This window comes from Dipteris shenzhenensis, chromosome 2, assembly GCF_047967505.1.
Source record: "Dipteris shenzhenensis isolate YYH24624 ecotype China chromosome 2, Dip_SZ_1.0, whole genome shotgun sequence".
Lineage (NCBI taxonomy): Eukaryota > Viridiplantae > Streptophyta > Polypodiopsida > Gleicheniales > Dipteridaceae > Dipteris > Dipteris shenzhenensis.
The window spans coordinates 15416638-15433057 of NC_141597.1; the positions used below are offsets into that span (position 1 = coordinate 15416638).

The following is a 16420-nucleotide window of genomic DNA, read 5'->3' on the forward strand; positions in this document are numbered from 1 at the left end:
AAGCCCTTAAATGGAAAGACCATATCTGGGCCAGAAGATATTGATTGGATTAAGATTATGGCAAAACATAAATTAATGTAAGATTGCTTCATGTATGGCCAAATCTGCCCTCTCCTTGCCCTTGAGTAGTTTATCCATGCGGGTTTTTACAGGGGTTCTTCCTCACAGAAACATACACGTGATGGGCTTTCACTTAAAGGCGCAAATTTTCACGGAAACGGTGCCAAAATATTGCCACTATTTGTCACAGAGGACTGGATCCCCTAGAATTGCTTATACGAACTGCAATCCTCAAACCATGTATGAAGCAGACTACACAGATTAAATGCTTGAAGGAGATCAATAAGAGTCTTCTTCAAAGGGGATGCTATTGAGGACTGCAGATGGACTTGCCCCCTCAAAAGGCCTTAGCTTTGGGCTGGGGTAACATATATACATTAATACGCTGACTCAATTCAAAAAAATATGGGAGCTGTCAAAATGAGACTAACAGTTTGCCTAAGGCTGAATACAACCTGTCGGTAGAAGACTGAGAGAGGCAGAACTGCACCTCTGCGCCCTCTTCCCTGTGCTGCTGGACCAGGTACTGGCCGCCTGCCTGGGGCTGGAACTGCTGCTGGCTGGAAGCCTGGCTACAAAATCTGATGTCCAAAATAAGGAGGGGAAGACCTCCTTTTATAGGCGTCCTGAATTAGGTCAACAGACTTGCTCACCAGGCTGGCTGACCAGACAATCTACCCGATTGGTTAGCCAGTCAAAGTGTTGAGGGCTTTGCTTTGAATTCTTAGGTGCGCTCCTGTTGCATTTCATAATAATAAATTTAAACTAATTAATTATTTGTTTTGGTGGCTTTTTTCCTGAAACTCACCTGGACGATGCCACCATTGCATGCAACTCCTCTGCCTGGGCCTTGGTATTTGTTCTGCTCCCAGGTTTCCTGGAGCTCTCAGTCCCTTGCATCTTGGGGTTTTTCCCTGAAACTCACGTGGGCACTGCCGCCTTGCTCGCAACTCTTCCCTGTGGGCCTTGGCATTCGTTCTCCTTGCTGGAGCTCCGGTTCTTCTCTCACAACTGTCAGCTCCTTGCCTCTCAGCCCTTACTCAGCCTTTTCTCAACCCCTTACCCTCTTTCAGCCTACACCCAGCCCTCTCACTGCCCTTGCCCTCTCTCAGCTCTTCTCATCCCTTTCTTTCTTTCTTTCTCAGCGCACACTCAGCCCTCTCAGCCCCTTGCCCTCTCTCAGCTATTCTCATCCCTGAATCCTCCTCAGCCCTCTCATCCTTTTCCCCTCTGTCAGCTCTCTTTGCGCTCTGGCCCCACCTTCATTCTTAAATCTGCCTCGTACATCTTCTCGGATGTTTGGTAAGAAGGGACTTGTAACTTTTTGCCAAAGGCTGCCTCTGTGAGAACTGCAGCGAAACTGAACACCAAAGGAGAGAGAGAGAGAGAGAGAGAGAGAGAGCAAACTACTCACAAAACTGAACAGGAAAATTGTGAGAACAAGAGAGAGACTTGCACAAGGAGCTTTTGGAGAAAACCCCTTTACTGCTGGAGAAAATCTCAACTCCAAGTGGACTGCTGGCTGTGTACACTGAGATGGAAAACAATGAGGGGAGGGGGTCCTATATATAGGGTCTCCCCTGCCCTAACCAACCGACTAGAGGGGGGCTGAGATGGCCGACCAGGGGGGCCGACCTTCAGTCGGGTCTACCCAACCAGCTGGTCGGTTGGGGCCTGGGTAACCCCTCAACCAAGGCGCCACCTAGGCGCAATGAATGCGGCCTCGTGGCAGCCCTACAGCAGGCCCGGGGCAGGCACAAAAGCCCCCGCAGCTCCCTGGGTATGTCTGCAGCAATCCCGGACTGATGGTGGCCTGGTACGGGCTCCGTACACCCTGAACCTGCTCCGTACACATCCACATACATGCTGGACTGAACAGCCATCATGGTGATCCCACCTCTCTTGGGCGGGCAAACCCACAAACAAGGCCCTCACTCTCCCTCACATGTGCGGGCAGACCCACAACCAAGGCCCTCACTCAGTAATATAGGAGATGTCACCTCTAACACCCCCTCTCAGCTCCTGGATCATGGATCATCCTGAGTGAGCTGGAATGGTCTCCAAGCAGCTGATGCGTTGAGGGCTTGTTGAAGAGGTCCGCCTTGTCCTTCGTCTTGCAGTAGGTAAGCTCGATCACGTCAGCGAGCACCTTCTCCTGGACATAATTTGGTTCGAGCGTTGAACACCTGGTTTCAAGCAATTGCAATGCAACTTTGATTGTCACTGTGGATGACTGTCGGGGAGGTCTGTGGGAATCTGATCTCCCCTAGTAATTGGTGGAGCCAAACAACCTTTTTACCAATACGAGAAGGAGAAGAGGAAGCTACATATGGAAGCTACATATGGAAGCCACCCATGCAACATTGGCAGCGCAACAGGATAAGATCCTCAGGGAGGGTATAGAGTTAAGGTAGAGCAGAGAAGAGAATTTGCAGAGAAGTACGTAGAGCACCTGCAGCAGTAGCTTGAAGACACTAGAATGGATTAGAACCAAGTAGAGGTCGATCTAGAAAAAATGAAAGAACAACTTGAAGCTTAGAAAGTAGAAAAAGAAGTTACAACATGTGAACGCATTGAACATTGAGACGATCTTGTAGCTTAGCTGAGAATGGACAATGCACATGTTGTGGCAGTGATGTAGGGTTTGCAAGAGAGCAAAGACAAGAACGATGCAGCTTGGAAAGAGAGCAGAAAGGATGCAGATCAGGCAGAGAGCATCCATGGTGGAGCTCATAGCTAGAATGAGATTGTGCGGTATTGGAAAGAGAAGGCTTAATATTGGAAAAATAAGCACAATGCCCTGCAGGTAATTTACAATACTACTCTAGAGGAGCATGCCGTGGTTCTTGAAAATTATAAGAGGTAGTCCATCTTTTCTGATAGCCAAATTACTTTGGCGGTCTGAAGAGAGGCCTAGGTTGAAACTGCTAAAGAATTTCAAGAGGTGCTATTGTAGCTGATAGAATCAAATAGAGCTGTTGCCATTAGTGAGAACCAAGTGGAGGAGCTAAAAAAGAACATCCACTTAGAATGAGGCAAGAAGGAATCAGAAAAAACTTACTCATGTATAAGATGAGACCGTGATATTGACAGCCGCAATAGTTAAACCAGAGGAATATCCTCTTACGATGCGGCAAGGTCGTACGTGCACACTCTGCCGTGGGCACATTATAGATGAGTGCCAAATCTGATGGCCTAGTGTGGCCACCCTATGCATGTGTTTTGCTTTGGGGTGTTTGTGCATGCAACCTCTGTATATGCATAGATTGTTGTATGCCAATGCTCAAGGCATGGAGAGACCAACAGTGCCTGCCTGCTAGAGCTATCTATATCCAGAGAGAGTAGAGGCAAAATGTGCTTTGACCACAAAAAGAAAGGTTCCCTTTGATGGAGGGACGATACAATCCCTTGATGAAAGGAAGAAGAAGCCCATTGATGAAGGGAAGAACCCATTAGCAAAGAAGAAGCCCCTGCCTCATGAAGGGAAGAAAAAATCCCTTGATAAAAGGAAGAATAAGTGTCATGTGGACGTGATGGCGAAGTGATTAAACTAATCGCCACTAAATTTGGCCTAGGGGTGCTGGGCTAGGGGCATTAATTAATGTCCAAAGGGTACCTATGATTAAATGTGCAACAAGTGCAATTCCTAGTGCTATTAGCTTGGTTCCATTCACTAGGGTCATGTTTTAAAAAGTGACCCACTAGAGGTTCTATTCACTAGGGTCATGTCTCAAAAAGTTACCCCCTAGAGCCATTAAATTCCCACGTCCACTTTACCATGTGTCCTGAGTGTTCGCATGCTCGCGCTGTATGCTTGACTTGTGGCGTGTGTGTCTCATCTAGAAGCACTTGCAAGGTCTTGGAGCCCTACCCTATTCTATCCTGTTGTTCTGGGTCTTCATCCCTACCAAGGAGTCTTCTTGGAGTGCGCACAGATTTGTGGAGCTCTCCCGTTGCTGGTTGCTGAAGGCGTTTTTGATGATTTCTCAGTGACAAATCTTCTCCTGCTGGTGTTTCCTGCTGCTGGTATGCTCCCTGGGCTTGAGCGTCTCCATTCTGGGCCTTTTTCTTGACATTCTTCGTGATAGATTGCTTCCTTTTCACTGTTTGAGGCCATAATCCTGGCTGCCTATCTCCTGGCTCCTGTCTGGTGCTGTGCACACTGAAATCGGAGATTGCTATGGGCTGAAATCCTCAGTTGGGTGGGCGACTTCATGGCGAATTGGTTGCTGATTGCTGGTCGATTTCTTCTGGTGCTGGAAGGCAATCAGGGACAGCCTCCTCCTCCGAGAGTCTGTTAACTATTGGTCGACCATCTTTTGGGGCTGTTTTGAGCTGAAACAGGTTCCATTTGCTGGCCGTACTCTTATCTTCTTCTTCTGTGTGTGCATCTACTACCCTTGCTGAGCTTTGGAAGTTTGCTTGTCATGCCATTAGCCCGGAAGAGGATTGGGGCACTGGTTGTGTTACTCTCTTCCTTGGAGAGCAGTGGCAAGCCTTGGACTCAGTGATGGCCTTGAATTGTGTGGATGCACTGCTTGGTATGATGTTGGGTTATTCCGCTTGTGATATGCTGGGCTACTGAAGGGAACCAAGAGGATAGCACTGGGTATTGGTCACCTGCACAGGCACTGGTTGGCATTGTACTGGGTTGCATTTGCGGGTGAGTTCAGGAAGGGAGTCCCTTGTAATTGAACTAACCAGTGAATAAATAAATACCGCAAGGGGCGCCAAGTGTTGGGGCCAACAGGTGTCACTGTGTATGCTTATTGAGTAGGGGCATTCTAGCCTCCCTTGTTTTTGTGATTCAGTAATGCTATGTTGTGGAATTGTATGCTCTAAGTATTGTATCTAGCAATGGCAATGGAATATGGTGGTCGTTTTTTTGGTGTTGTGAGAAAGTAAAGTAAGATATACTGCCCTTTGTCAGTCAAAGGCCGGTTATAGTGGTTCCATTGCTGGGACCCTCATCAAATCATCCAAAGGAGTTCCTGGGCAGCTTGGGCAGAGAAAGTATCTGCTGATTTTCCTTGGTACAGCCACCCATTGCCTTTGATATGGAGCATATAAGACTTGGTTATGATGCAGACTTAGAGTTTGAGCCAGAGCTGCAGTCAGGGGGAGCACACCCTAGAACAAGAGTGCAAGATGCAGCCCGTGAAGGGCAGAATACTCAGGCTGATGTATTGGGGCAGCATGCTCCTCAGGGAAGCGAAGTACTACCACTTTCAGGGCAGCCAGCTCCTCAATTACATAACCCTGCTAGTACAGTTGCATTACATAACCCTGTTAGTACAGTTGCATTGGTGCAGACCCAAGCGTACAGCCAGATGCTATGACCGTGATGCAAACTTAGATGGCTTCTGTGTTACAAGTTTTAACTCAGCTCACTCAAAGCTTTGTTGAGATTGTACATAATCCAGCTCGAGTGCCAAGGGCAGCGGCACAGCCCACATAGGATCCACAAATGCATGTGGGACAGCCAGTACCAGAGCCACAGACACAGCCACTTGCAGTGCCACCGTGTTACGCTCTAGCCGAGGTAGCATGACTTCACCACCCTCCCTCCCAACCCACTCACCCCTCCACCCTTTATTCATCAAGCATTTTACATTTGGGGCGTCTGGACGTGGATTATACAGAGAAGCTGCTAACGTCATGCGATGACAAAGCTTGGAGCGCAGCAAAGCTTGGAGCGCAGGTGTGACGACAAACGCGTGGACGTGATATATGACGGGTCTGTTCGCATTTGCCCGTGACCTCCATGCGACGGACTTAATTGACGATCTATGGATAATGAACGACAATGACGTGTCTGCGTGGTGGTCCTCCGGCACTGGCGAGTAGGAAGTGCGGTGTGGTGTGCATAATGGTTCGTGGGCTTGACGAATTGGTTCTGCGCTCACGTGGAGGTTCCCACGATTAAGGAGAGATTTTGATCCGTTCCAGTCTTGGACGGGCTGACTCGACGAATTGATATTGGTGGCCCTCCTGCGTTGGCTATCGGGACTATTGTGCATCCTTGGTGGAGGGATCCCGTAAGGCAGGTTGACGGACTGTTCGGGGGTTTGGACGTGGTCATGGAATAGACCAGCGAGCAAGGTGGTGGCGCTGTCCTTCGTTCTAAAGATAGGGAACTAGTTTGTGAATTGGAACGAAACCAGAGAGCAGGTTTCGATTAGAGAGCTACGCCTTGGCAGAGAAAAAGAGGAGCGCATCATTTGTTTGTGGAGCTGAGGCAGGAGCGAACAAGACCAGGGAGCACTTTATTTATTTTCCCTTTTGGTTTTCGTCATTCCTGTTTTGTCAGAAGCAGTTGAAGCTTTTGTGGTTGTAGCAGAGTTTGCGGTTTATGATGCTATAGCAGGGACAGATTATGCCTGTGCATATGCCTTTGTGCTTCAGTCTGAGTTGACTTGCAGGAATTTCCCTAGTATAGGGGAAAGCGCTATTTGGGTTATGCTTGTGTCAAATGCCTAGTCAGTGTGCATGTGGGATTGCACGAATTCCCTAGTATAGGGAATTGTGTCAGAGTGCCAGTAACCTGAATTGTGTCAGTTTTTAAATACAGTTTTCTAGCGGTGTTTAAAAAAAAAAAAAAACACCCATTGAACTGAATGGAAGTAGAAGAAGGGGCTTCCAGGAGGGACCCTAGTGAGTCAGGAGTCCGGCCGACCCAGTAGGTGTCGCGCCCAGGAGCTCACACCTTATCTGGCAGGATTGCATTGCTTGAGGATGCCTTGCAACAACTATTAGCGCAACAGTTACAGGCCAATGCAGGGCAGTCTGAACTTAGGAGAGCGATACACAGTATGTCTACCAGACCTTCTCGAGAGGAGAAGGGAAAGGCTCCAATGGAACCGGAGTCTAGTGTCCATACGGTCGAGCCTAGAAAGGCTAAAGTACCAAATATTGCCAATTACAGGTCAGAAAAGTATTCTGGTCGGATGAACGACCGTAGTTCCGATGTCATTGAGACCTGGTTACACAGATGGGACGAGGCGTTCGCCATTTGTGAAATCAGAAATGACATCAAGAAGATCCGCGAGGCCACCCACATGTTTAGTGAGGTAGCGGATCGGTGGTGGATTAAGCAACAAAAAGATGGTATAGCATCCACTGCCTGGGAGGGGTTTAAAAGAGAAATCAGGAAAACTTCTTACCTCTTGATGAAGCATCCCGAGCTTGGGATCAATATAGGAACCTTCGTCAGAGAAATTTATCAGTGGCAGAATACACTGATAAGTTTCGAGAGAGCGTAATGAAGGTTGATGAACCCCTGCCTCAATTGATCCAAGTAAAAGATTTCATATTTGGATTGAATGATCGGATAAAAATGGAAGTTCGGACTAAGTACGCGAACACGTTGGATGATGCAATAGCCATAGCCCTGAACTATGAAGATGCTAAGGGCAGCAGACCAAGTGGGTTTGCATTGGTCGGGACCCAGTATGGGTACCAAAAGAAATCTGGGTTTAAGAAGAAATGGATTAGTAGAGGGAGTGGTTCTCAGCCGAGTGGTCAAGCCAAGCAGGCGAAACCAGCTGAAACTCCTAAACCAAGTACCACCATTGGAGTGAAGAGGAAAGTAACCCCAATGGCAGCCCGGGCTTGGTCTAAGTCCCCCTTAAACCCAGAACAAAGAGAAAAGGCGAGGAGAGAAGGCTTATGTTTTGGTTGCCTTCAGCCTCATCAGTGGAAGGATTGTCCACGTAACAAAGATCGTCGGATGGCTGAGATGGTGGTCTCAGAATGCGACGTGGAGATGGAGGGAAGTCCCAGAGCGGAAGAGATGCCAGATTCAACTAGCGGGATCTTCTCAGAGGTCAGTACCTTGTTTGTTATGTGTGTCTGTTGCTAAGCTAGTTACGAGTGCACCTGATAACATCCTATCTAAGCCCGCAGCAACGGGGTATACAGCCTTTAATGATACGGAGTTAATTAAAATGAAAGGGCAAGTGGCCAATCATGATGTCATTGTGTTGTTTGACTCGGCGTCAACGCACAATGTGATTAACTCCAAGCTCGTGAAGAGGCTGAAGTTAAAGACTAACCCATTTGACTAGGTGAAATGCTCGGGGTGGCTGGAAATGGCTGAGGGGTGAGGCCCACTCTGATACCAATGAAGGCAAATGGAAGCAATGAAATGGAGATGGTGGAAGTAAATGAGCTGAAACTGTACTACGACTAATGAATTGCAGGAATGAACCAAAAGTACAAAGTACACACAATATAATTAAACCCTAGGACGGGGTATCCTAGTAGTACCTGTGTACTAAGTGGCACAGGTCATAAGTGCCCTAACTGTCCTAACTGCCTATATCCTGGCCAGGGAACATAAGGCACCAATGGATAGCCCATGGGATGGCCTACACCTCCTGTACATGTGGGCTGCAATGCTGCAAAGCTGCCAGCTTGCTTGGCTAATTGGTGGTGAAAAACCATGCAGTACTGTCAATCTAAGGCTGGTTTTGAAGCCCTCATATATTGTACTGGAGAGTTGTTTGGAGATTAATTGCATCGATTCCAACATTTTTTGATAGAGTTGTGCTTGTATCAATTCCAACATCCTTTGTGAGAGTTGTATTTATGGAAAAGTATGATTCTAGTGAATTACTTAATTAATAAGGTGAAATCTAAATAGCCTTGAAACTGAAATGCAATATTTTAAATCTCAATAACATTTAAACAGAGTCATGCTTGTATCAATTCCAGCATCGTTTGTCAAAATCGTGCTTCATGCGGAAATGTGATTTCCAGCGAATTGCTTAATTATAACAAGGTGAAATTTGAAGGGGTCATGCAACTGAAATACATTATCACATAAGCGGTAGGATTTATACATAATTGAGAAAAGGAACACATGACACTGTGTGGGGTATCAACAGAGACGACCCTTTCCCAAGAATAAATCCTGTATCAAAAAATATTCCTTTACCTCAATGATACTTGACCGCCCTTTACCAAGAATAAATCCTTGTATGGTCCTTTATTACGACAATACTTATATTTGGGGTTAAGATAGAATCAAATCTAAGAAGTCCCTATTAATGGATAACAGGTGAATTACTCCTTGAATACTAGTCGAATAACATGAATAACAACGAAAATTCTCCTTAAACAGTAGTCGACGAATGACATGAATAACAATGAAAAAACTAAGCAGGAACCATAGGCTGCGTGAGTAATCTTTCAAGCAGGCTCTGACACAGGCACTTCATTGTCAGGAACACCAAATTCTAGTATCTAATCTACGATCAACTTCAAATACTAAACAATCAACCCCAAGTGCCAAAATTGGAAGATTATATACCAAAGCTCAGCCCAATGACAAATTACAGCAAGAACTCTCCCCAAATTTCCTCCAAATGCAATCAAAATCAACAGAATGCCTCCTATAGCAACTCACAATTTGCGAGGAGAGCTTCCAAGTGCAAAATCTCAGCCCAAAGTGTGTCCTAGCACTTCCAATTTGGAGAAAGTCTGCAAAAGGAACAGCCTGTGTGTTTGTGTAGAAGCTAGCTTGGTGCAAGATCTATGCTTTGAAGATGCCTAGGTACTGGCCTGGGCCTGTAACAGGCAAGCTGAAGTGAGGTCGCAACAAGAATAGGGATTTATGGCCTCTGGAAACTGACGAAATTGGAGCATATATGTGGAAATAGATGGTAGATGCTTTAGTCTATGTAAGGTTTCAGTACTGGCTTCCAAGTAGCTTGGCAGAGAAGGTGTAGAGAGTAGGTGGGAGCAAGATGAAAGCAACGAGATGGCTTTAGCAAACTCAAAGTTGTGGAAAGGAGCACAGCCTGAATATGGAAAATAGACTAAACTATTTTATTTTTTGACTAGTAGAAAGTTGAAAAGCTGTAAAACAAGGCTATTAACAAATTAAAAAGCTAAAATCAATAATGAGGCTCTAATTAAATCATTAATATTAAGTAAAAATGATTAGTGTAAGCTAATTTAGGGTTACTAATCAGAAGTAGTTAAATAATCATAATTAGACCTTATAAATTTCGCCAATGGCTTCTCTACCCATGCACACAATCAATTTGGATTATCCCCAATTTCACTAATGTGATCGATATTTTGTGCTTGTGATTGATTGGGGTCCTAGTTGATAGACTACAATAAACACTTCAAAGGAAAGGTGGTTTTGCAGATTAGTTCCGCCTTAAGGGTTAACTTCGCTCTATCTTCTTATGGTAACTATCATTGCCCCTTGCTCCACACACCAAGGCTCACCCCCTAGGCCAGTATGAAATTGCCCATTAGAAACAAAAACCCTATAGATGTGCGAAGCATCTCAATCTCATAGAGCATGTTAATCTAAGATTAGGTAGAGGGTGATCTTGTAATAGATTAAAAAACTTTTGAGTATGTTAGAGTTATGCAATAGTGAAAGCGTGTTTCTAGAGTTTTAATTAATAAATGCTTAAAAATTTAAATAGCCATATTAAATAAAAAATTTGAATAAACAATTATTGCGAACTTGACATAGAGAGATACAGTTTGGATAGAGAAATAGAGAAACTATAGCACCGCATGGGTTGTGAATGAGGATCACACCCTTTTAGAGAAACTCTAGACTATTTCAATGATGCTTGACTTTGATTACAAGAACAATTGTAGAAGTTTATACGGAATCAATGAATCTAGAATTTCCTAAACTATCATGGAAGGACTTGGTTTGGTGGGTAGGTCGAATAATAGCTTGGAGCTTGGGAAAGAGGCAGATAGCAGAGAAAAACCACACACACACACACACACACACACACACAAATTTTGATTAGTAAATGTATCACACACACTAGCATTTTTGAACCATCAGATGGTGTCCCATTGATGAATTCAACTGAAGTCCAGGTGGCAGGATTTAAAATTCTGAAGAAGGTGAAGCACAGATGATGACAAAACCTGGACGAGGGATTGCAACAGTTTGCCAGGTGCTCAAGACAAAGCGTAGTTTCAGCAAACAGTGTCTAGCTGGGTTCTACGTGGCTGCAATATAACTCGTAGATGCTGTAACAGGTGGACAGCAGCAAAGAATTGGTGACTGGAATGTGTAGAAGGTCGTGGGTTAGTTATTCATGGTTTGAATTGCTCGAATAGCTTCTGGAGACAGTTGATGGAAGAAAGAAGGTGCCCTAGTAGCTAGGGCAGGTGCCTGGTCTAGAGATGCATGGTAGAATGGTTGCACGTGACGAAGGTATCTCTAGTGCAAATTGCAATTCATGAGTAGGTAAGACTTAATGAAGGAGAGAGGCTAGAATTGAAAAGCTGAGAAAGCAGTGAAGAGCTTAACAGCTTTTTGGTTTGATTAATATATTTAGTATTAAAAAAGAAATAAATATTCCAATTTATATAGGTTAACTAATTAGATTAATTAGCTACATCTGGATTAATTTGGAATTAATAGATTTTGCCTCATGACCCCTCCACTCATGCTCACAATTAGGCTTGCTAGGCTCATAACTCATGCTAGGAAAACAAATCAATTGAAACAATGGTTAGGTATCTATGTGCACTATCTACTGTGCACACAGCACGTGAGTGGTCAGGGTGGATTTACAGATTGTAGGAAAACACTCAAAAGATATGTGGAACGGGAGATTGCAGGTTGATGTTAAGTACTTCATTCTAAGCTTGTCAACCAGGCATCATTGCCTAACACATCCCAAGGCCTGTATAAAGGTGTAAGGAAACTAATTGAAAGGTCCTAGTGTGTAATCCACCAGAGTTGCCCAAGAGATTCCAACAAATTTTTAACCCCAAACTCCAATGTATTGTCGTGTAGATGATTTCATAAGGGCTACTGTGTATACTAATTTGTTTCCCTTTTTAAATTGAGTTTTTCTTTGTGTCCTCTCCTAAAGTTGACACTCATCCCGCTCCCCAAAAACCTTTTCATAAGCTGGCTTAAAGAGTTTTCCTTCTCTTGGATGGTAATCAGTGGAAAATCATCACTTTAGAGTAAAGTTCAAGCCTGACTCAATATGAACTTCAGGGGACAAGGTTTATGCAGTCCTATCTATGCTTGACAGGCAATGCTTTTGGGCCCACTTTCAAGGTGTGGACATGAAATCCCTCTTGAAATTTCTCTTGTTCTATCTACTTGTGTGACTAGTAGGCATGTACATGGTGTTGTTTGGGGATAGGGTTGTAATGAAATGTATTGGTCACATTGCCTCCACCTTTTGAATGGTGACGTTTCTGCAAAGAATCTTGGGTATGCCCCTGAGAGGTCCGGTCTCCCTTGGCTAGCATCTGTTGTAAATATTGTAATATTTAAGGAAGTGGCTGGAGGGTCAGGGGCATTTTTTCCTTCTATGGTTTCCCCCCCTAACCACAGTTAGTGGTATGAGAAATGAATTGATTCAAAATTATCATCTTTTTGATAACTAGAGAACATCGATGTGTTATGGTCTGCTGAAAAGGAGTTCCGGTTCATTTGATTGCCATTATATTCAGTGTAGGTTAATATTTGTTTATTTTACAAAAAGGATCCAATTTTTGATCAATGAATTTATCTATGCAGGTTGGCAAGACTATCCTCATCAAAACGCTCGTGAAGCATTACACTAAGCATAATCTCTCAGATATGCGTGGCCCTATCACCATTGTATCTGGTAAACAATTGAGAAACCAGAGCTAGCAGCAATAGATCACTTGTCAATACTTCGAAGTTCTGCTTTTGAATGGAATGCCACAGTACAGGATTATCATGAGAGTCAGTATGTCAGAAAAATTGGAGAATTGCTATGCGTCTCCATGAAGTGGATAAATTCTTTGGCCTGCCTGAACAAACTCTTGAGAATATGCACAGTGATAGAAGCAGCCTTAGCAGTTCTGTTGTAGATATGATAACACAAAATGGCAGGCATCTATGAGCATGTCAGCAAGATACCCCTTCTATGAGCGTGTGCTTTTTGATCTGCAAAACCTGTTTTATTATTATGAGTTCCAGCTGATTTGTTGGATTGGTGCATTATGTTTCAGGCAAGCAGCGCCGATTGCAAATCGTGGAGTGTGCAAATGACTTAAACACAATGATTGACTCAGCCAAAGTTGCAGACCTAGTTTTGTTGCTCATCGATGGAAGTTATGGTTTTGAAATGGTTGGTTAAATCTGTCTGTTGGATCTTGATGCACTATCATCACTCGTCAAGAAGTTATAATCTTCTTTTTGGAGAGATGGTTAACTCTGTCTGATTTATCTTGATTATGTGGTTCTTATTTGGTATTTGGTCAAATGCAGCAGATTTCGTAATGCTGTGTCTATTTTGCGTTTGGCTCATTCTCCCTTCTCTTGTACTCTCTAAAGCTACCATTTTACTGTTTCAAATCAATATTCTAGTTGTTCTTCCCCCTTCTTTCCATCAGTGCATTAGATGTGTCTGCAGGGTTTGTATGGTTTTACCTTCTAACTTTGCACATGGACTCTAGTAAGCGATTGCAATTATCTTTTGTTTAGCTGCTTTGGTGTGACAGTATACTGGTTGCTTCCTCTCAGTTTCAGTGCAGAAATGTAAAGGCTCACATCCTTTCTTTTCCAGGAAACTTTCGAGTTTTTAAATATCCTTCAAGTACATGGGTTTCCGAAAATTATGGGGGTCCTGACACATCTTGACCAGTTTAAGGATGTGAAAAAACTCCGGAAGACGAAAAAGCATCTCAAGAATCGCTTCTGGACAGAGATTTATGATGGGGCAAAGCTGTTTTATTTGTCTGGACTTATACATGGAAAGTAAGATACTTGCTGTCCCAAAATGTACTGCTTTCTGATATTCTCAGGTATTTGTTGCGTGAACGCATTTTTAAGAAGTTAATGCTCGAGGATGTCTTTTGCTGACCATAAATATACTGTAGTTTTAGAATTGGAAGTTTGCCTGCCAAATACAGCTAATCGAATTATATATAAGCAAACAGGGAATTTTGTGCAGAACATAGAAATACAGTTAACTTGCAGCTGCAAAAGCGGTGCACCATCTAGCATAGAACTTTTCTGCAGTACAGCATAAGTGTGCATGCTTGTTTTTTGGGTACTTATAACCTCATTTGCCTCAAATTAATTATGTTTGCAAAGCAGGACTGCGTTTTTGATACACAGTCTTATTTTTGAGTGTTGTGGCTGTGTAAACAGTGACCTTTCCATTGTTGTAAATATAGATGCAATTCCTAGAGCTGCTTGTTATTTCTTCTTTAAACTGCCAGTATACAGTAAGTCATCTTTGAGATGTTAAAATTGTAGGTTCCACCCTTTTACTGGTGATAATTGAGGTACATTCTGATGGTACAATCAACACCCTTTTCGGGGGGGGGGGGGGGGGGGCGGCGGGGTATATTGCCAGTTTTGAAATCACTTCATTGACATTATTTGCAAATTTCCTTAGTATCCAATAGGAGCTATACTGATCTATGAAGTATAAGATCCATTGAGCAGTAAAAATGACTGTTGTACTGTCATGTTGTTGGAGAGATCTCATAGTTACATGATGGAGTTTATACTATCATGAGGATAAAACCGCACTGCGCATTTTACTTTTACAGGATGAGTTTGGGCATGTTCCTGGTTCATTTCGATATATAATGTTAGTTTGGCAGCTTCCTTGCACTCTTTCCTTATCTCATGACAAACTCTGTAGACACTTACTCAAGGCAGGACACAAAGTTGGACATGATTGGTCACACCATGTCAACCTGGATCCAATTTGATGGTGCACATGTCTCACGCTGAGCTCCTAAAGTGTAACAATTTGAGTGTATATGATCTGACACAGATTGAACCTGGTTGATCCATGTTCGTCATTGCATAGCTGGTTAGGAGTACGAGTAAGATACCTGACTGAGTTCTGTGAATTGATCTAAAGTAGTCTTTTATAATTGGGATTGTTACTAACTTTTTTCTAATATACCACAGCTGATATATTCATCCATTGCAAAATCTTTGCCTAGATGGTCAGGAGTGAGCTACTTAAAATAGCCTTTTTATACTGTATGTTAGGATTTTACTATAGAACCCTTTTACAGTGTTTTCTTTAAGGGATTTTGCCTCTTTAAGGTGACTTGGCCATGGTCCTCCTTTCAGGGGGCAACCTCATCAATATTGGGAGGATAACATTAGCTACTGCACGCCTGTTTAAAAGCTTTTGTTCATAGCCTGTTCATAGGAGTACGCAAATCTAGAGAAATGCAATACCTGACCTTTCTTTCACATCCCATCACCTCCACATCCAAACAAATACAGACGACATTTGATTTGAATCAAACTTCTCTGCATTCACATTGCAGATCACTTTTGGAAGCAAATTCTGCGCGCACACACATAATAAATCAAGTTCTAACTTGAAACTTATGGTCAGCATTTTGATAGAATCTTTAATTACTCCATTCACAGGTACCCTAAGCGCGAGATCCATAACCTGGCACGGTTCATCTCTGTCATGAAGTTCCGGCCTTTATCTTGGCGCTCGACTCATCCATATGTCTTAGCTGACCGTTTTGAAGATGTCACCCCACCAGACAGAGTACATGGTGATCCAAAGTGTGATCGTAATGTGACTATTTATGGATATCTGCGAGGATGCAACATGAAAAATGGCATCCAGGTTCATGTCATTTGCTGTTGGATTACATTGTAATTGTATAGGTAAATGTCAAGCCTCACTTCTAATATCCTCTAATCTACCAGGTTCATATTGCTGGTGTTGGTGATTACAAACTGAAGAGTGCAAGCTCACTGCCTGATCCATGCCCTCTTCCGTCAGCCGCAAAGAAGCGCGGCCTCCGAGAAAAAGAAAAACTCATTTATGCACCAATGTCAGATATAGGAGAGCTGCTCTATGACAAAGATGCTGTGTATTTTAATATCAATGACCATCAAGTGCAGTTTTCCAAACCAGAGATGGAAGAAGAGGGGAAAGACATAGAACATAAGGAAGGTAGGGCCATAGTAGCTAGGTCTTGTTATGCATAGAATGAATGGTTTAACATTTTGGGTGACCATTGTGAGGTTTAAAAATTGCACTTTTTGTTTTGCTTTTAAATGGAGAGTCTGGGAATTTTCTTGGTTTCATCTGGATCTGTAATTCTGCCATATTTTAACCTTATGGATTTCGTTGAAATGGGACACATCCTATGTCTGGATTTGCTTTTTTATCAGCTGCCTTTTCTAAGCTTGTTTAAAGAACCTTTTGTTGGAATGGATTACTTTGGACTTCACAAGCAGTTGTGATGAAGCCTGTTTCGACTACTCTTGTTCATAATTGTACTGCAGATGTACATGAGGGATCTTGTTGGGATAGCGGGAAGTAAGTAGGAATGAGAAAACAGCTGGTTTGTATTGATTGAATTAACACAATCG

General features: G+C 43.4%; 1 protein-coding gene across 1 annotated transcript in view; it reads left to right on the forward strand.

The window, feature by feature from the left end:
- LOC147904375 (P-loop containing nucleoside triphosphate hydrolases superfamily protein) overlaps positions 1-16420 on the forward strand; it is a 48244-nt gene that overhangs the window by 1483 nt on the left and 30341 nt on the right. Inside the window, exons 3-7 of the mRNA XM_087386187.1 lie at positions 12596-12686; positions 13057-13175; positions 13614-13804; positions 15455-15665; positions 15749-15998. Of these exons, the coding sequence (XP_087242313.1) occupies positions 12596-12686; positions 13057-13175; positions 13614-13804; positions 15455-15665; positions 15749-15998 (862 nt within the window). The remainder of the gene's footprint in view (positions 1-12595; positions 12687-13056; positions 13176-13613; positions 13805-15454; positions 15666-15748; positions 15999-16420) is intronic.